Genomic DNA, 21,322 nt, shown 5'->3' with positions numbered 1-21,322 from the left:
TCGGCAAGACAATGATAATTATGAAAGCAGAATAAGGGAATATAATGTAGTATGCAGAACTTAGTTGATAAGAGGAAGAGAGATTTAAGTCGGCAAGAAGGTTTTAGCAGATTAATACACAGGATAACATTAATAACATGAGGAATGAGAAGAGAAAGAGGCCTTCCCTTGTTCTTCTCTTCAGTCAATAAAACATCTAGATCCTGTGGCAAATGAACAGTTTTTTTTTTTTTTTTAATCGATAGGGATAGTAGTATAGACTGCTGGAGTGGAGATGGTGAACACAGTGTTTTTAATTTCACAGCGCATCTGGATTTCATCAAAGACCATTGACAATAATAAATTTTGTCTAATAGGAATAATTATTTGCAGCATGGAACTGACAAGCTCATATCTTTCATTATATTTAGATTATTGTGTAGAAAGTTCTACGCAATAATCTAAATATAATTCTTTCTTTCGTGCTTTCCAGTTTAAAACCCAAATAAGTTTTCATTGTGACAGTACTAATAAACTTGGTGATAACATGAACTTAACCAAATCCCAAATATTAGTCACAGCCTATGAGAATCTGAACTTTTTTTTCCATTTTACAATCCAGATAAATGTATATGTGTGTGGGGGGGATAGAAATGTCCTACCTGTGAGATGCTGGTGTTCTTCACTTACAGGATCTGTCAGGTGTTTCAACTGCTGTAAGAGTAAAGGATATTTTAATATCCTCTGAATTGGTTTAATGAGGTAGGACTCTAAAGAGAATGAGTGTTGTCCCCTAGGATTTCGAGATTGAAGAAACTCTGCAAGTGCAGCATTTCCCTCACCTGGAAAAGAGAGTGAGAAATTTGAAATTATTACTTCCTTAAAAAGTGTTCCTAACATATTTTATTAATAGAAAATGCAATTTTTTTATTAATATTTATCAATACTTGTTATGAATATTCATAGTTTTATTTCAAACATGTTTAATAACAAATAATAAAAGTTGTTTCTTAACCAAGGGATATAGCATTACCTGAATTAGTAATTACTGCCATGCTTTCCTCAACAGAAAAGTCATTAGAGAATTGCTCATATAGAAAAATTGTGAGTTAGATACTAATGGAAAAAAATAGCCAACTGTGTTTGTAATACTTTGTAATTAACTCACTCCTAATTGTTAATTATGACTTAAGAAATACAGTCTTCCAAAGCTTAGAAAAGCATGCATACAGTCACTTTCATTTAAGATAATTCCTAAGAGTTTGTAGTTGTAGAAAGTTTTTTCCATTACTTACAAAGTAAATTATACTCGACAAGAAATTATATTCTTGTTTAATCCTTTATCCAAGCATAAGCAAAGTTTACTGTATGCAGAGGATGTTGACTTGAAATCAATTGTCTTAATATCCCATAATTCCAAGCACACCTGAGAGAGACTTCAATAAAGGTAGAAACAGACTGATTAGCGACTCTTCCCATAATGCATAGCAATATGAAAGGAAGTGTGATTTGCAGTGAGTCAACTAGTGTGAAGTCAACAGCCTCTATATATACATATCCTAGTGTGAAGATACTTCACATGCAAACGTTATTTGCTAACATGCTAAAGGTTTTTCCATTTCAAAAAATTATATTTTTGATTTAATCCTTTATTCAGGTGTAAAGAAACTTCACATTGCATATGAAGTATCTTCACTACTGGGCTATTTGTATATAGAGGATAATGACTTCACATCATTTGCTTTAGTATCCCATAATTTTACATGATTTTGTGCAGTGCAGTGTATATGTGTGTGTGAAATATATTCATCATAAAAGTTAAAGAATTTATGAAATGAGAGAGAGACTGGTGAGTGGCTGTGTATTAAGTGTTTTGAGAGTGCAGGCCAGTTGGGTGGAAACAACAAAGCAAATGAAATAGGCAGTATCAATGGCAAAATGGAAATACAGGAGAACAAAATGGACCTAAATAAGGAAACAGCACACTTGCATGTTATCCTTCACAGGACAAAGTGCAAAAGTTGCAGAAGCAACAAGAGAATTAGCAGGGCTGAGAAGAGAAAGAAGCAGGTGGTCTGAGGTAAGAATCAAGATCATGTGAACAAAAGAGAAAAACTAGATAAGAAAAAAATTATGTACAGAGACTGTATAATCAGAGGAGTACTTAAGAAAAGTACTCCTCTGATTACCACATACTTTCCACCTTATGGTTCCACATATACTTGTTTTGACTGAATCCTTACACAGCCTTGCAACTTCATGATCATTCACAAAGTTCCTCCAATATGATAAACCTTATTCTATCTTCTCTGGCCAAAGTGTATAACTTTAACCAACACTGAAATGACATCCCAATTTTTCAGCCCAAAGCACCAACCTGTTCAAATCGTCTTGTAACAACATCACATCAGAACTTCCTGAATTTAGCATTATCAGCAAACAACTGAATATCTCCTTTTACACTGTGACCTATATCATTGATATATAAATTAAACAACATTCGTCCCAGAACAGAACTCTGTGGTATCCCACTTGTCACTTTCCTTTTTCAGAACACTGCACCGCCACCATACACAACTCACTAGTTACAGGGATGGTTGACTGATAGGAACCAAACTATCAATCCTATCCTGCTCAATTTCAACAGTAGTTTATCATGTGGTCATGATCAAATGCTTTAGAAAAATCCAGATAAATCACAGTATAAGCATGTCCTCTGTCCAATACACTAGTCTCCCTATTATAAATCATAACCAAGTTACTAAAGCATGACCCATTAACTAATCCATGCTGCTCTCTTGAAACATTTCCATTGTCATCAATCCAGGTTTGTATTCTGTCTCTAACCTTCAGCACAATGCTTGATATACATGCACACTAGTCTAAAATTTGAGACTATTGATTTGGATTCTTCATTATGCAGTGGCACCATTTTTCCTTCCTTCCAGTTTTATGGAATTGGTACTGTTGCCAGACTTCTGTTGAACAATGAAGTCAAGGGCGGTGCCAGCTCTTTTGCAAATTCCAATAATATACATAATGATATCATATCCAGTCCTACAGCCTTATTAACATCATGGTTCACTTAAAATTCTAAACACTTCCCATTCTTGAAACATCGATCTTCTGTCCTCCTTCATATTGTTATTCAGCACTACTTCAGACTCCCCCTACATGAAATACACTAATGAAATATTCAATGAAAATTTCTCCTATATCTTCAGCAAACGTAACTCTTGTTCCACTCCCAACAACCGAAGCCGGTCTTCCATGTTCACTCTTTCTTCTACTAGCAAACATAGTTTATTGCGGATGGTAAAAAATTATTCTCCCAACAGGTTCAGAGAAGCTAGAAATATACGTGGTACCCAAGAATGTAGGATTGTAAGAGTATTCCATTACTTTGTCCACCAGTGTTCATTGTACACCCACCTTCACAGGCAGGTACAAGTTGAAACTCCAACACATAACATTGGAGGTTCCATCTCCAACAACTTAAGTCAGTCTTACATATTCACCCTTTGCTAGCAACATTACTGTAGAATTCTCTAGGGTTTTGCTTTGTATCTTCAGCAAGTCTCCTTTAATATGCCAATTTCTCTCTCCTCACTACACTTGTCACCCTCCTAGCCTGTATCTTATACTCCTCATGCTGCTGCCGAGGGGTACCCTGTTCTTTATATCTTCTCCAAAATATCCTCTTTCTCAGAAGCTCTTGCATAATTCCATTATTCAACCACTTTATTTATCCTGCAAACCTTAGGAATACAATCTGATAAAGTAAGGATATGTAAGAATGAAGGTGTCATTGGCATCTTCCTTCTTACACCCCCCACCCCACCAATCTCTTCTCTAAATGTCCTAACTCACTCTGTGCATGCCTTGATTCATTCATCAAGCTTACCAATTCTTTTGTAATCTCCTCACTTGTATTCTTATAATTTATGCTGGCTTCTTTAGCATCCTTCATTCTTTTACTGTCCACTGTCTTTTGCATTTTCCTCTGACTTACTATTCTCTGCTGTGTTATTCACCACATTTGTTCTGCATTTGCAATTCCCAATTTTTAATATGCTAATATCACTTATGTCATTCATGCCTCCCCTCCCCCATTGAATCTTCTTTCACCAGATCACTTGCCCGTTTTTTCCCATAACTTCCTTACCATTTCCTCACTGCTCTTTTTACAGTACTTCTCTTTGCTATCAGACTAGTACTTATCCTTCTTGTTACATTCTTTATTCACCTAAAAGATCCATAACTTATCCACATATGATATACTCATAGAAATAGAATGTGATGATTCAACCACACACCTCACTTTAACAAAACGACTAAAATTAAAATATACAGTGTGCTTGTTAATTAACTGGATTGATTTTTTACAGAACAGCCTTTTGAATAAAAGAAGCAAACATGTTTATAGTTTTGACTGCTACAGTGTGTTGTAATCACAGGTGCAACTTTCAAGTAGGGTAATGCAGCAGTTTTTGTGTGGCAACTGTCGAAGAGTGTGTGAGTGGAGCATGTCAGAAGTTGAGTCATGGAGCAAAGAGTTGTGATAAAATTTTACTGTAAATCAGGAAAAACTTCTACAGAAGTCTACCAGGGTAAAAAAAAAAGTTTACAGCAACGACTGTCTGAGCCATGCACAGGTGTTCCGTTGGTTTTCAGCGTTTAAAGTGGGGAGGCAGTCCCTGGAGGATGAAACACACTGTGGACAACCAGTTTCTGCACAGACAAATGAAAATGTTTCGAAAGCTATGGAAATTGTTGCCTATAATGCAAATAACCACTAGGCTGTACAGCTTAGTGTCAGTAAGGAAATGGCCAGATTAATCTTAGAAAGAGATTTGCACAAGAAGAAGGAAGATTTGTTCAAGGTTTGTGCCACACACGTCGATAGACAAACATAGAGATCACTAGATTGCATGTTGTCAAAATTTCATTGATGCAGTTGATCAAGACTGTCATGTGTTTGCAAAGAATTGTCACCGGTGATGAAAGTTGGAGTTTTTAGTTTGATCCGGAAACAAAACAGCAGAGCATGGAATGATGTGGAACATCTTCTCCCAGGCAGAAGAAAGTCAAAAATCATGTGCCAAGACAATGGTCATTGTTTTTTCGATGTGCTGGAATTATCCACTGCGAATTTGTTCCTGAGGGCACCATAGTGAACAATCAGTATTATTTAGGAGTAGCACTGTATGCCTGCATGCGATGTGTCAGGAAAGAATTCTTCCACAACAACAAGTTTCTGTTTCACAACAATGCACTTGCACACTGTGCGCTGCCTGTGAAGCAGTTTCTGACTTCAAGGACAATCTGTATGATCGGAACCCCCCCCATTCACCAGATTTGGCTCTTATAGATTTTTTCCTCTTCCCAAAGATGCAGTTTCTGACTTCAAGGACAATCTGTATGATCAACCCCCCCCCCCCCCCATTCACCCGATTTGGCTCTTACAGATTTTTTCCTCTTCTCAAAGATGAAGTATGCCTGGAAAGGGGAGCAATTCAGTGATATTGAGGACATCCAATGCGGTGTGACCCAGAGAGTGAAGGAGGTTCACGTTTAGGACCTCCAACGTGCTTTCGAACACCTGTATGACAGATGTAAACATTGTGTGGAGTTGGAGGGTAGATTATTTTGAATCTGCATAATTGACAATTCCAAATATAGGAATGGCTTGAATGGCTCAGCAATTGAACAGGTAAAACATTTCAACTATTTAGAAACAGTAATAACAGAACATCTAGATACTATGACCACTATTAAACATAGAGTATCGACTGCATGGTCATCATTTAATAAGCTAGGTAAAATCTGGAAAAATAATAAAATCTCCAAGCCTCTAAAAATAAAATTATATAATACAATTATAATATCCACTGTGCTATATGCTTCAGAAACTTGGACACTCAAGAAGATAGATATATGAAAACTGGAGGCTTTCGAGATGAAATGTCTCAGGAAAATAAATAAAACAAAATGGACAGAAAAGAAAACAAATGAAATTGTAAGACAAGACCTAAAATATACAGACTCCTTAACAGAAAAGATCAAAAGAAGAAAACTTCAATGGTATGGACATGTCGAGAGAATGCCATCAAAAAGACTACCTAACTTTGCTCTGTACGTAAGATTAAAAGAAAAAAAGGAAGACCAAGAACTAAATGGATAACATCAATAAAGGTCAACTCTAGATTACAAACATATAGACAGCTCACCAGCCACGCAAGAAACTGAGACTCCTGGAGGTTGTTGTGGAAACATGGAAGACAACCCATCTCCGATGAAAGAGGAGAGTAAGTAAGTAAAATATATATATATATACATATATATATATATATATATGCCAGCAAAGGTTGGTCAATTGGTAGAGCCTCTGCTACTAATGGCTCATGCAAAACGTTAAGCAAGTTTGAGTGCAGTTAGTAGTTGAAAGGAGTTCAATTGTTCAATGCTGTTGGCACACACTCTCCCTCGATGAGTCTTTGGACTCCCTGGAGGTGTCACATAATAATAATAATATATATATATATATATACACATGCAAGAAATCCTGAAATTTGGGTTTAAACAGTTTCGATGTGTCCCTGCAAAGAAAGCTAAGAAGTTTGAGTCAAGTGAAAATTAAATTTATTTATTACACTGATATTCATGAATATATATATATATATATATATAACTTAACTTTTTTCTATGTTAATTATGAATAACTTTTAATAGCTTGTGTATTTTGAATCATATGCAAAATAGCTTACCTGGATGTAAAACTTTCTGGGCTTTAGAATGACTTGCACAGAAGGAACTGTACAATTTGAATTGATCAGCATAATATAAAAATGAATTTCCTAGTGCAAAAAGAACATTCTGTAGGGGAAAGAATAAAATTATGTATTTTTATATTACTATTATTATTATTAGTAGTAGTAGTATTAGAAATAATAACAGACCTTCATGGAGTCAAAAGACTTTCATCATGGAAGGTCTCACTGTTACACACATAGTTCATCATACCATAAACCCATTGACTATCTCCACACTCACAAAAAAATTCTCACTTCCCTTCTTCATGGAGAGGAGTTCTGATTCCATATATTTAAGCATTTCAAAGAGGCCATTTTAGAATGAATGTTTATTCAAGGCCTTATTACACTGACTTAACTGGAATCAGAAATTCTTATTTTAAGAAGCTGTAATTAACTAATTTATTTTTATTTTAACTAGCGTTAGGTTTGATGGAATGAAACCCAGGGCTAGGTTTCATTCCATCAAGATTTCTGCCTGAGCAGATACCTTTCTATTACATTTGTCATTTTTAGTGTGCAGCACATGCATGAATGGTTGACCATTTGTTATGCATTTTTACTTGTTTAAACTAGCATTTAATCATGGTTTCATTAAAGATGGATGAATATATAATTTTTAAGTATTAATAAACACTTTACCATGAATACATGTTATTATTGTCTGTCTCATCCATAGTTACTTTGAAAATTAGAATCATGTGATCTCCCTCACCAAGGTTTGTGATTGCAAACTAGCAGTATAGAGCGAATGCTGGATTTAAAATAACACACTCCAAAACTATCACCAAATCCAATAAGTCTGGGCTCCGTCAATGAGTGGTTGCATACTTCCTTGGTGCAACTGTACTACAGGAAGTGGGAGAGGAAATGGACCTTGGGGTGAAGATTAATAGAAACTTGAAATTTAGGAAATATATTGCAGAGGTAGTTAAGGTAACCCAGCCCATTGTTGCAATACTGAGAAGGATGCTGACCAGCAGAGATAGAAGAGTGGTGATTCCATTATATAAAGCCTCATCTGACCACATATGGATTATTATGCTCATATTTGGTCACCGAGATTTTGAAAGGGGTAAATTAACCTTGGAGAGGGTTCAGGGGCAGATAACAAAAATTATGTCACGATGTATAATGTATAATATTAGTTATGTATAATGTTAGTTACAGACTGAGGACATGCAGACTGTGGAGCTTGGTAGAAGAAGGAGAGATGATATGATTGAAACTTTTAAAATGTTGAGAGGTAGTTACAAAGTTAATCATTCACATGGTAGAACAAGGAGAAGGAATGAGGATAAGTGGCCATCCCTGGAAGTAGTGAAAACAAAGGAGTAAGAAGTGGCTTTTTTGCATGGAGGGTGATTGTACTGTGGAATGCACTGACTGATAAGTAGCGAGAGCATGAATGGTGAATGAGTTTAAGGAGTGGTATGACAAACTGTGTCAAACTAAGATGGACCTCCTACAATGAGTCTTATGACTCCATGGAGGTCCTGACTAATAATAATTTAAAACCACAGTAACATGTCATCTTGGAAACTTATCCCTCAAAGTTTTATATTCTAACAAAACAAAACATAATTACTATCTGCCTGTCTGTCTAAACATTTCGGACAGACAGGTAGATCAGCAACCATTTGGAGAGAAGAACACAAATCATACATCTGCAATCATGGCTGTGGTCAATCTTGCCTTGCAGACCATGTTTTGGATACAACTCACAGGATCTCCTGGAGAAAAACCACCATGTTCCACCATAATAAATTCAAAAAAGAAAGACTGTTTTTAGAATCTGTGGCAGCACTCAGAAATCAACCAAATTTAAATAAATATGGTTGCATAAAACTTCAAGAATTTGGGAAACGTTAATTATAAGAGATCCCACTTTACATCCTAGGCCACCTACAAATGCCCATAGAGGGCATACCACCTAGATAGGACTTTAGAGTCACCCACGTGCTTCACTTAGTATTGTATTGTATTTGAGTGTGTTGTTACAAAAGTTATTTGTAATCCCTGAAGATGTTTCAATGACAGATGAAATATTGGAAGATTAAAATTAGTTTTAATCCTTTCCCAGTGCTGTAAATGTTTCATTAAAAACTATTCTACTAGTTTTGTAGGTGCTATGAACAGCTATATTTTTGCATCTTTCATGAAGATGCAAAAATGTGAATCTGAAAATGTGGAAAAGCAGCTGGATTAGATAATATTTTAAACAGAAATGCTCAAATCTTAAAGGTATAAAGTCTGGATAATTGGCATAGTTTCAATCTATAAGGAGGGAAATAATCTGAGAATTACTGATAAATTTCCCTACTAAGTGTTTCAGGTAAGATTTATGAAACATACTTGAAAAGATAAACATAGTGAAGAACAAGTTGGATTCAGGCCAAATAAAGGTTGTCAGAATCAGATTTTCACTTTATGACAAACTGTTGAGAAATAATGGGAATATATTGACTGTACTTAATTTTTGTTGATTACAATTGCATGGAGTAAGTAGGGTAGGAGAGCAAATGAATGAGTTGTACAAGTGAAAAGAATAAGAGAGAAGAAACACAAGACAAACAGGGAAATGGGAGGTGGGGGGAATACAGTGCGTGAGAAGGCAGATGATGGATACAGGAGCAGATGAACAAGCACACAGGAAGGAATGCAGAGTATAAGACTAGTGGGGATATCTTAGAGGAGATAGAGAAGATGGATTTAGGAGTGTTGGTGGATAAGGACCTGAAATTTCGGGGACATTTTGCAAAAACCATGAGGACAGCACAGCACATCCTGGCAATGATGTGGAGAACACTGATATGTGGGACTCAGTGTTCTCTGCATCACTGCCATAATGTGCTGTGCTGTCCTCACAATTTCAGCAAAATGTCTTGAAATTTCACGTCTCTGATGAGAATCAAATGCAAGACCCTCTGATCCTTGTGTACCCTCTGTTACTTGCTGCCTATGGTAGAGATGCAATGGCAAACAGTAGCATATGTTTTTTGGCAATATGCACATGGTTGAGGTGAATAGGATGAAATATTTAGTTGGATGGTGCTGTAGACCTGAGTGAATGCAAGATAAGGAAATATAGAAAAATTAGCCTAGCAAATAAGAAAAGGGAGATCATTATGGGCGATTTTCTTCTTCTTCTTCATGCATTAGATGTAATACTTTTGCAACCAAGACTTCATCTTCTTTAATGGTATCTTCTAGTCTTTTTCTAGGTCTTCTTGATCTCTTATTCTTTGGTTTCCAACTATAGACTTGTTTTATTATTCTATCTTCACTTCTTTCCACATGTTCAATCCATTTTATTCTTTGGGTTGATACCCAATTGTTTATTGCTTGCATTTCACATTGTTTTCTTACATCTGTATTTTTTTATTTTATCTAGTCTAGTTTTATTTACTATTTTTCTTAATATATTCATTTCACCTGTATTTAACATTTGTCTTGTTTTCCTAATGTCTGGTCTTGTTTCTGCATTATATGTCATAATAGGCATGATTACTGCTTTATAAATTCTGGTTTTTGTCTCTACTCTAAGCTATTTATTTTTTCATATTGTTTCATTCAAACATCCTGATATTCTTGCAGCTTTTGCAACTTGTTCTCTGACTTCTAGATGTGGCCTTCCTTCCCAGTTCAGTTGCATATCTAAATAGTTGTAATTTGTTATTTATTCAATAATAGTACTGCCTTCCAATTCTAATTTGCATCTTTGTGGTTCTTGTGATATTGTTATACATTTTATTTTAGTTTTTGATATCTTAATATTATATAATTTTGCTGCATTATTAAATGCATGTAGTAATATTTGTAACTGGGTTTCGTTTTCTGCAATTAATAGTATACATCATCTGCATAACATATGATTCTTATTATTCTATTATTTATTTCCACTCCTGTATTTTGTATTTTATTAACTTTTTGTATTATTATTAACTTATATTGAATATTGTTGGACTTAAAGTCTCCTTGTCTAATGCCATTACTAATTTGTATCTCTTTACTTATTTTTCCTTGTATTTTTATTATACAGTTATTATCATCATATATTTCTTTAATTATTTGTATTATGTTTTCTGATACTTTTCTTCTCTGCAATATTTCTATTACATCTTGAATTAATATTCTGTCAAATGCTTTTTCCAGATCTATAATGCATGTAAATAATTTCTGATTGTATTCTATTGTTTTCTCTATCAATTGTCTGATTATGAATATTGCGACTATACATGATCTATCTTCTCTGAAACCTTATTGTTCATCTAGTAAATTAATTTCCTTTGTTATTTTATTATTTAAAATTCTTGTAATATTTTTAATGAAGTATTTAATAAATTTATCCCTCTAACAATTTTCTGGATTTTTTAATCTCCTTTTTTAAATATTGGTATTGTTATATTCCCCCCCCCCCCATTCTACCAGAATATTTTTTGTATTTATTATTTGGTTGTATACAACCAAATATTAATTCTGAATTATAATTTCTTTATCATTTTTTAATAATTCATTATTAATATTATCTAGACCTGGTAATTTCTTACTTTTCAGTTTTTTAATTGCATTTTCAATTTCTGTTATTTCAATTTTTTGTTTCTGTTGTATTTATTTCATCTTCTTGTTTTGTTTGTTTACCTAGTTCTACTTTTATTTCAACTATTTGGTTATAAAGGTTTTAAAATTATTTTCTAATTCCTCTATTTCTACTTTTAATATTGGGATATATTCTGCTTCTTCTTTCTTTTGTGTATTAATAAATCTCCACATTTGTTTCTATGTACCATAGAAATCATATTCAAGTTCTTTTGTATATGATTCCCAAAATTGATTTTTGCTTTCTATTTTCTTTTGATTAACTTTATTTCTTTACATTCATTCCAATTATCTGTTTGTTTTCATTTGTAGACATTTTTGATGAGGTGGATGAGGTTGAGTGGTGGAGACAGAGAGTTGTAGAGTAGGTGCCCTCCCTCGATGAGTCTTAGACTCCCTGGAGGTGTCAAATAATAATAATAAGATATTTTTCTTTCTTTTCTTAATATTTTTATTTCTTCGTTAAACCATGGAGTCCATCTTCATGATTTTGTTATTCTTTTTTTTTACCCCTCATACTTCTGTTGCTATTTCAGTTAAATTTGTTTTAAAAATCTTCCAATTATTTCTACATGTTGTTCACTGCTTAATGGGTTATCTTGGAACTTTTGTTTTAATTTATTGTAGTATAATGCTTTTATGCTTTCTTCTTTTAACAATTCCACTTTAAATTTTGTTTCAGCATTGTGTTGATTTTATTTAGATTTTATTTTCACCCATTTCTGCTGATGTTAATACTCTAACGTCTTCTATTTCTGATGGGTGTATTACTTTATTACATATAATATAATCTATTATTGATTCCTGTCCTCTTGTGTTTCCAAAAGTTATTGTATGCACAGAATTGTATCAATATTTTTCCATTATTGTTTCTTCATTAAATCTTTACATAATTCCATTTATTGGTATATTTCCTATTCTTGCATTTAAGTCTCCCATTATAATTAATTTTTCATTTGGTTTTATTTCTTGTACTATTTGTTACAGGTCCTCATAAAAAGCTTCTGTTTTTTTCTTTTATTCCTTCTTCTGGAGCATGTACTGTAATTATATTTATTTTACCTCTATCTGTTTTTATAAAAAAAAAAAAAAAAAAAATCAGCTAATGCCTTTTTTTATTCCCGTATACCGGGAGTAGGCGAGGCCATTTAGCCCTATCTAACTTTCAGAGACTGAGTGGGCAGTTCAATCTCCACTGGTACCAATCAGAGATAGATGGCCCAAGGCTATCACTAATTAAGCGGAACACAGTGAAGAGAGACGGCTCAAATGTGCCGCCATCTCATGGTCCCTAACCCTAACACAATATATTTAATGTCTGAAATAATGTGGGTTCTACGGTCGATTTTCTCGAGTTTACGGGACGAAAAACCCGAGTTTCCGGGAGGAAAAACCCGCCTGCCCGTGCCAGAGATCAACTAACTCGGGAACCGGTCGAAAAAAAGCTTAGAAAAATTTCCTCTAGTCGCTGACTAGACTCGAAACCAAGTCTTTCTTCGTGCGGCTAAGCGCCGTGGTGTGCAAACGCCACATCCACTGAGCTACACAGTGGTAGCTCAGTGGATGTGGCGTTTAATGTTTGTTTTGGCTATTTCTTGTATAAGTTCTTCCTCTTTTCCATTAATCGCTTTTACATTCCATGTTGCTAGTTTTATTATTTCCATATCGTTTTCTTTTCCTTTTCCAATTGATATCCAATTTTTCCACCTGATTCATGTTTGTCTTGGTTTCTCGAGCAATACTGTTTTATGTTCAATGATGGGTTGCTAGCCCAATCACCAGGCACCTCCCAAGTTAGCCAGGAATATTGATGCAGCCTTCATGTCTAGATTGTACTTCTGGAAGATCAAGCTTCCAACATACTTAACCTACATCTCTCTCCTGTTCACCTTTCCACCACGATGAGGTGTGGGTAGGATTTAGAGAGGTGATTTTAATTATGGTAATATACACTGGAATGAAGAGTTAGCATCTGTGGACAAAAATAATGAATGAGTTTTTGAAAGATACTACTTTAGGTAGTATGTAACAGAGGGTACATGAAGATCAAGAGTCTTGGATTTGATCATTTCATCAGAGGATGTTATTATAAACTGGATATTGAATAATCCTCCAGTTCATGAGTGATCTATGATCTATGAGAGACTATGAAGTGATCATCTGGGTGGTGGTGGCCAGCCACATGAATACTTCTGTGAGGGGATATATGCGGAACTACAAGGCTGGTGATTACGAAAAATTCAGGAGATAGCACGCAGCTAAATCATGGAATGAGGAATTGGGTGTAAGGAGATCAATGCTGCTTGTGCCTTACTCATTAACTATCTAGTAGAAGAAATTTATGAATGAATTCCAAGAGTGATGAGATTAAACAAGGCAGGTCTGAAATGGATGAGTGAAGAGATAAGGCATGCTGTCTAAGAAAAGAAGAAATTATTGAGGCAACACCAGATGAGGAAGTTGACTTGCTTGGGGTAATATGCAGTATGAACAGCACATATCTAATGAGTAAAAAAATATATATTGGAGTTCTTCAAATACATATTCAGTAGTAGAAAGAGTGCTTATGCAAGAATAACATTGGTTATTGAAAATAGTAGAATGATAACCACTGCAGTGGATATAATTGAGATATTAAATGAACAATTCTCATATGACATTATGCAGAACTTGAGTACAGTGGGAAAGGCAGAGGAGGTACTGATGGTGAATGAACAGGAGGTATATGAAAAATTAAGCAATGTTGATATTAATAAGGTTGTAAGGCTTGATGATTTTGAAGGAATTTTCAACAGCTGCCTTGATGTACTTGTACGAGTCTCACATTGGAGCAATTTCCAAAGGAGCAGGAAGAGAGCAAATTTTTTCCACTTTATAAGGGAGGTAATAAGTCTAGGGTTTTAAATTTGAGGCTCATCTGTATGTCTGGGATCTCCTTAAAATATTAGAGATGTCAGTAAGATCAAGTTTTAGAACTGGGTTGAAAACATTAGAATTCTTTTTGATGGACAACGTTGATTTGCTAAAAGAAGATTGTGCTTTAACAATCTACTTAATTATAATGAGGTGACATATGCATTGTACAAGGGAAATGCACACAGTGTATATTTAGATTTTGCAAGAGCCTTTGTAGATTACCACATGACAAGCTAGTAATTAAACTGGAATAGATGGGAGACCGAATAGTAGATTAGTACATGGGATTGGAGGTTTGCTGTTTGATAGGTATCAGTAAGTTGTGTATGGTGGAGTGGGGGAAGAGCAATATCCAAGAATAGGAAAGTCACTTAATAATGTGGCCAAGTGGTCTGTTTTGGGGCTGCTGCTGTTTAACTGGTATGTTAGTGATACTGAGAAAGATATGAATGATGATGTGCAAAGTTGGAAAGAACTATGAGGAGTAGAGCAGATGCTGTGTTCTGTAAGAAGACTTGAATAGACTGGATGAATGTGTAAAATTCAATGTAGCTTAAAAATACCAAAGCGCTTTACATCAATTTTACAGAGGTCAAGTCTCATGAGAACTATAAATAACCTTGTTTGTTTCTATGTATATTTTGCTAAATATTAATGTAGTTAACCCTATGGCAAGTGACTGTATTTACTGTTTTAACGTCAAAAACAAAGGCAATTGTTTACAGTCATGTGTATGAGAAAGTTGTTTGCAAGCTCTGTGCATAACACCTTTAAAGTTAGTATCTAAGAGTGCTGCTAGGTTCAGACAAGTTTCTGCTGACCGGCAAGATAAAAAAAAAAAGGTGTGCTCGGAGGAGAACAAAGAGCGGGTTGAACTTAAAAGAAGATGAAAGAGTCATGCCTAATTATTCGGGATTTACAACCCTTAGTGCAAGGTCCGGAGAACGGGAAAATAAAAGGGGACTGAGACGAGCATAAGGGGCTTCCAGTCGTCGGCAGAGGAGAGGCAGTCGGCAGCAGAAAAAAGAGGAGAGGCAAGGGCCCCAGTTACTAAGCAGGAGAGTCCAGGCCCAGCTGCAGAGAGAGGAGTGTCCAGGTCTAGTTGCTGACAGAGGAGAGCCGAGATCCAGTTGTCAAGAGAGCAAGGCAAAGTGCTGTTACCGAAGAGAGCCAGAGCCAGTCGGCGGCAGTTAGAGACACAAGTTCCCAAAGTAGAATCCAGAGGAGAATTTGTCCGTATGCTGAAACCTCTCTTGCATGTGCTATTCAAGTACCACAGATTGCAGTCCCAAAGCCAGCCAATATCCCGACGTGATACTGCTGAAGCAAGACACTCCTGAAGGAAGCCTAAAACTCCAGATGAAAGAAATGCCAGAAAGACTTTAGTGTAAGACTCTTGACTGAATGTGCGACACAGCCTCTGTAAGTTCCATCCTTTTTGTACATTTTCTCTTATAATCTAGGAGATATGTTATGTATGGACTGTTAAGAATTAGTTTAATAGTTATAAGAAGTGTCCATAAGAGAGTCAATTGGCATGTTAGAAGTTGATATCAAATTTGTAAAAATAACTTAGCAGAGAGTTAGCTACCCTCTTTGCGAGTAAACTAGAAATTTAATAAGTTGAATTTGTAAGCAGAGAGTAAATAAGTTTTGGAGTTAAAGAGATTATTTAGTGTTGAAGTAAAAGGGTTCTAATTTTATGCTAAAGATTTTATAGATGGGTAGAGAAAGCAATCTCCCTGTCGTTTGATTCATGTATATTTCATATTAATGTAAATAAATGTGTTTTAATTATTTGTTAAAAGAGCGCTGCCTGATCCTTTATCTTACAATGCACTGTTTCTAAAAATAATCGGACTTGTGAGTAGGAAACAACTAAGGCATTAAAAGTGCAGTTTAATTACTTAAGAACCACGACTGTTTACGTAAACTTTGTTGAAGGAATTTACGCTAGTAAGAGAGAGAGAGAGAGATCTACCGGACGTTTTATTGAGTCTTATGTCGAATATTGATATATTGGATGGTGCAGTCTTACAAATAAATTTTCCAGTGTTCATAGCCATATGACTAGTAAATACGGAAGGTGGATAAACATAGTACGCAGTAGAATAAGTAAGGAAGGCTAAGAGAGAAAAAAAGTATGCACTGATAATTAGTAAAATAAGAATAAAAGAAATTATTACAATAACGCAGCAGACAGAATTCATTACAAATGGGTGAGTGGCATTACCAGTTGAATGTTGCAAAACGTAAGGTTTTAAAATTTAAAATGAGATGCAAAGTATAGAATTAAGGGGTTATCTTAGAGGAGCTGAAGGATGGGGTCTAAGGGATGAAGATGGATAAGGACCTAAAATTTAGTGGGCACATTGCTAAAATTGTGAGTACTGCACAAGAGATCATGGAAATGATGCAAAGGAGACTGCCATGCAGAAGTAAGGAGATTATGTTTCCAGATTTTGGTCAGTCTGAACATGGATTTTGCACAGATTTGATCTCTTAGTTTTCATAAAGATGAAGAGGAAATGGGTCAAGAGACAACTGAATAAGGTGGTGTCTTGTCTCTGCAATGCTGAGTAAAGAAAGATTCAGGAAATGAAATTTGCAGTCCATTGGATAGTAGGAGGGATATCATTGAGACATATAAGTTGGTAAAGGGTTATTACCAGATTAAAGTAGATAAGGTTTTTCCTAGAATGAGAGGGAAGGCAGGGGGGAATACAAGAGGCCATTCCTGGAGGCTGAGTAAGTAAGAGGCAACTGGAAGGGGGTAGAGTAGGTTTTTATTTTGGATTGAGGATGGGGAATGATTGGAATGTATTGTCTCTGACAGATAGTAGTGAGTGCAGAGACAGTGAATGCATTTAACGCATGGTATTATGAGCTGTGTGTGTATGTGTGTTACAGTGGGATCACCCACGATGAGTGTTTTGATTTTGCAGAGGTCTGATAATAATAATGACACTGTTTCACAACTTCTAGCATTAACTCTCTTCATATTCTCTCCTGTTCTGTCATGAAAAGAACCATTCTTCAGAATCCATTGTATATGATACTCTTTAATAACTAACATGTTTATATCATACCAGTGGCGGCCCATGAAGTTTTAAGTGGGGGTGCTGCCTATACAAAATTTTTAAAAAATAATTATTTTTTTCCTAATTAGAACCAATTTATTAATAAATAAATCTGTAATAAATTTAGTTTAATCCTTTATCCAAGTGTGAGCAAACAAAGTTTGCACCTTTCAGATGCAAACTTTGTTTGCTCACACCCGGTGTTGTTACACAGTAGTTACAAGGTAGTAATAAAAGGTAGTAATAAACAACACCAGGCAACTCATTGCAAAGATGGACCAAGCTAACATCACTCCTATCTCAGTATCTCCCATAATGCAAAACACATCTCCTTGCGGATATGTAAAGTGTTATGCATTAAGGGGAGGGCCACTACCCAGACTAGTTTCGACCTTTATTGAGGTCTCTTCAGTGGGAGCCAGGCCTAGATGTGGAGATACCAGGCAGAAGCAATAGCAAGGTCATCTCTACCTATAGGAGTTGCCAAAAAGGTGTGCCACCTTTTTATTAAATTACTCTGGATTTAGAGAAATATGTTGAAAGTTTATTTTTCACTTGGTTAGACTATAATAAATTTAGTTTAATCCTTTATCCAAGTGTGACCAAACAAAGTTTGCGCCTGAAAGTTTGCAACGAGTTGCCCGGTGTTGTACTACCTTACCCCAGTCCTGAAGATACTTTCAGGCACAAACTTTGTTTGCTCACACTTGGTTAAAGGATTAAACTAAATTTATTATAGTCTAACCAAGTGAAAAATAAATTTTCAAATAAATCTGTACATTTATTTATTAATAAATCGGTTACTGATTAGGAAAAAAAGAATTTTTAAAAAATTATTTTGTATAGGCAGCACCCCCACTTAAAACTTCGCGGGCCGCCACTGTATCATACCCTCTTTCACACTATCAATTATACTTTGCAACTTGCAAAACTCACAGGGACTCTACAGACGGTCAACATATTAGTCATTTGCCTATGAATTTTTTCCAAACTCTGTGACAAGAAACATAGGTGACAAAACTTATACACAGTAGTCCAAATGTAACAGTATCAAAGTCTTACAAAGTCTTATTGCTGAGTTATTATGCCTACCTTGAAATATGCCCTCTGATGAGGACATATTTCAAGCCGATATTTCAAATATCAGCAAATTTTGTACCACAAAAATTTTCAGAGTACCATAGATGGGCAAAAAAGTTAAAAAGAAAGAAGAAACTTGTTTGAAGAATCCAAACAAGTTTCTTCTTTGGATTCTTCAATTAATAAAAATTAATAAAAACTTGCTATTTTGAGTTTTGGTATGCATGGAAAAGGAAAATGGAGATTTTGTTGAGAGCCAGTTGCAATATGTCTGGTTCTTTTCTATTTCAGCTCTGGTAATACTTCTTGGAGAAACAAGATTGGGTAAGGAATGAAAATTTGGAGCTGAATGGGAATACATGTTTCCAAAATGATAAGAAATGCTTAGAAAAAATTTATAAGAATTGATTCATTTAGCAAAAATGTTTGGATGAGAAGACTGAAACCAGTGAGTGCTGTGTGAATTTCTTCGCCAAAGAAGAAATAAACACTAGACTGTTGTCCAAATTGCTTGGAGGACAAAAACAAATTCATAGCATAACAAAAAGAGTCACTGTTGAGGAAGAGATCTGGATTATTTGGAGATTATTATATACTCAACAAAATGTCATATTTTTGTTTTAATCCTATACTCCAGCATAAGCAAATAAAGTATACTTGTGAAGTATATTCATGCCAAATCTACTTGTATACAGAGGCTGTTGACTTCACATCATTTGTCTCAGAGTACCATAATAGAAAAACATTATGGGGTCACCATTGGATCAGTTTTGAACTTTACTGAGATCTAAACCCAGGAAGAAGATTTACTAACAAAAGGTTAATCAATGCATCAATGCAATAGAGTGCTTGTTTGCTGCCATGGTACCTTTAAGGCAAGTGAATGTGGGAATGGGAATGATGAAAGAATGTTATTTATTATTATCATATCAACCTTTATGGAGTCAACAGACTTATCATGAGAGGTTCACTTAATTCCACACAGTCTCCATGTAAAAAAATAATCTACTCCTGACACCCATCTTCACATAACTTCCAGGATAGCATATTGTTTTCCTCCTCCTCACTTTCTACACTTTTTATAATCCACTCTGCATTAATCTGATAAAATGCCTTCACTAACTTAATGTCTCTATCATATCACCTCTTTTCCACCTATCCACCAAATTCTGTAGTTTATTAACTCTCTTCATAACTAACATTCCAGAGTCCAATATTGCTTTTGCCACTCATCTCTGGACCTTTCCAATGTTTCCACATAACAATGAAAACTGGGTGATGAAAAAAAAAAAAAAACAGCAATCCAAAGTACCCAAATCACAGAAGCAATGTGATATGTAGCCATTCAAAACTTGCAATGTGTCCACAAAACCAACTGTCAACCATATTGAATTTCATTTTCTGCCCAAAGCACAGTTCCAACAAAGTGCAATATTAATATTGCAATAAGCTAGGGAATGTTGAGGGTAGTGATGAAGAAATGTATAAGCAAGTCAGTGTATAAAATATAAAGTCAGAAAACAAGAGAGGAGTGATCATTATGGGTGATTTTAATTATGGTAATATATACTGGAATGAAGTATAAGGAAAATGGATTTCTTAAGTTCTTGAGAGACAACTATCTTAGGCCAAAGGGAGGGCATATGAAGATTGAGTCTTAGATATAATCATTTTATCAGAAGATGTGATTGTGAGTGGGTATCACATTTCCTCCCAGTTCGTGAGAATGCGGTGGGCAGCCATTTGATAGCTTTGAGGAAAGAATGTGGATCTACAAGGCCAGTGATTATGAGAAGCTTAGAAGACAGTTGAAGCTATAACATGGAATGATGAGTTAAGTGGGAAGAAGATACATGCTGCTCAGGAACTGACCAAGAGATATTTAATAACCTCAATGTGTGAATACATTCTGAAGGTAAAAAGGCTGAATAAGGTAGGTATCAAATGCATGAATGAATGGATTCAGTTGGGAGCTATAACATGGAAAAAGGAATTAAGTGGGAAGAACATGCTGAGAATGACTAAGCGATATTTAATAACCTCAATGTGTTAACATATTCTGAAGGTCGAAAGGCTGAATAAGGTAGGTGTCAATGCAGCTTGGGGGATTTTCAAAAACTATCAAGTAGATGCAATGTCTAAATGTATTCCAAGGGTGAGAAGGTTAAATAAATAGGTGTGATATGGATGAATAAAGAGATTAAGCATGCGATACAGAGAAAAAGAGCATTGTGGAGGCAGCATAAGAGAAGTGAAAATAACCAATTCCATGAGGTCTACAAAGACCAGGCAAGGAGGGTGACTTGGAAGTTGGTGAGAGTAGCTAAAGAGAGGTATGAACAGCAGTTAGCTAATGAAGCCAAAAAGAATCCTAGGGTGTTCTTTCGATATGTAGCCAGCAAAGCAAAAGAAAGAATGATTATGGAAGGATGACATTGGTTGGAGAAAATGGTATAAAGACAGCTGTTGCAGAATGTGTGGTGGAGATACTTAACGAGCAGTTCATAAAGATCTTTCAATCTTGTGAATGTGAATTCATGGAGAGATTGAGAGCAGTTGATGATGGGGAGGAGAGACTGACTGTAAGTGAGCAAGAGGTGTTTGGGGAGTTGAGTAAACTAGATGTAAATAAGGCTGTGGGACTTGATAATATATCACTGCGTATTCTGAAGGAATGTGCCAGGAAGTTGACACCTGCCTTGACATATTTTTTTAATAAGAGTCTTGCACTTGGTCAAGTTCCTAAGGAGTGGAAGGAGGGCAAGATTGTGCCACTTCATAAAGGAGGTGATCGAACTCAAGCATCAAGCTATAGGCCTATCTGTGTGTCAGGTGTTGTAGTTAAGTTGTTGGAGA

At 35.4% G+C, this 21,322-nt stretch overlaps 1 protein-coding gene across 6 annotated transcripts in view; it reads right to left on the bottom strand.

Annotated features, from left to right (window-relative positions):
* The window catches only part of LOC150094189 (protein still life, isoform SIF type 1-like), an 881,056-nt gene that overhangs the window by 23,069 nt on the left and 836,665 nt on the right, over positions 1–21,322 (bottom strand). For all 6 annotated transcript variants that reach the window (XM_090412285.1, XM_090412284.1, XM_090412288.1 and 3 more), the window contains exons 20-21: positions 6,747–6,855; positions 642–821 (exon numbers count right to left, since the gene is read on the bottom strand). In XM_090412285.1, coding sequence (XP_090268411.1) covers positions 642–821; positions 6,747–6,855 — 289 coding nt within the window. The remainder of the gene's footprint in view (positions 1–641; positions 822–6,746; positions 6,856–21,322) is intronic.

This window comes from Typopeltis vanoorti, chromosome 22 (genome assembly GCF_054136105.1).
Source record: "Typopeltis vanoorti isolate ZY-2024b chromosome 22, IOZ_Tvanoo_1.0, whole genome shotgun sequence".
In the NCBI taxonomy this organism is placed as follows: Eukaryota; Metazoa; Arthropoda; class Arachnida; order Uropygi; family Thelyphonidae; genus Typopeltis; species Typopeltis vanoorti.
This window is presented reverse-complemented; position numbering and strand designations above follow the sequence as displayed.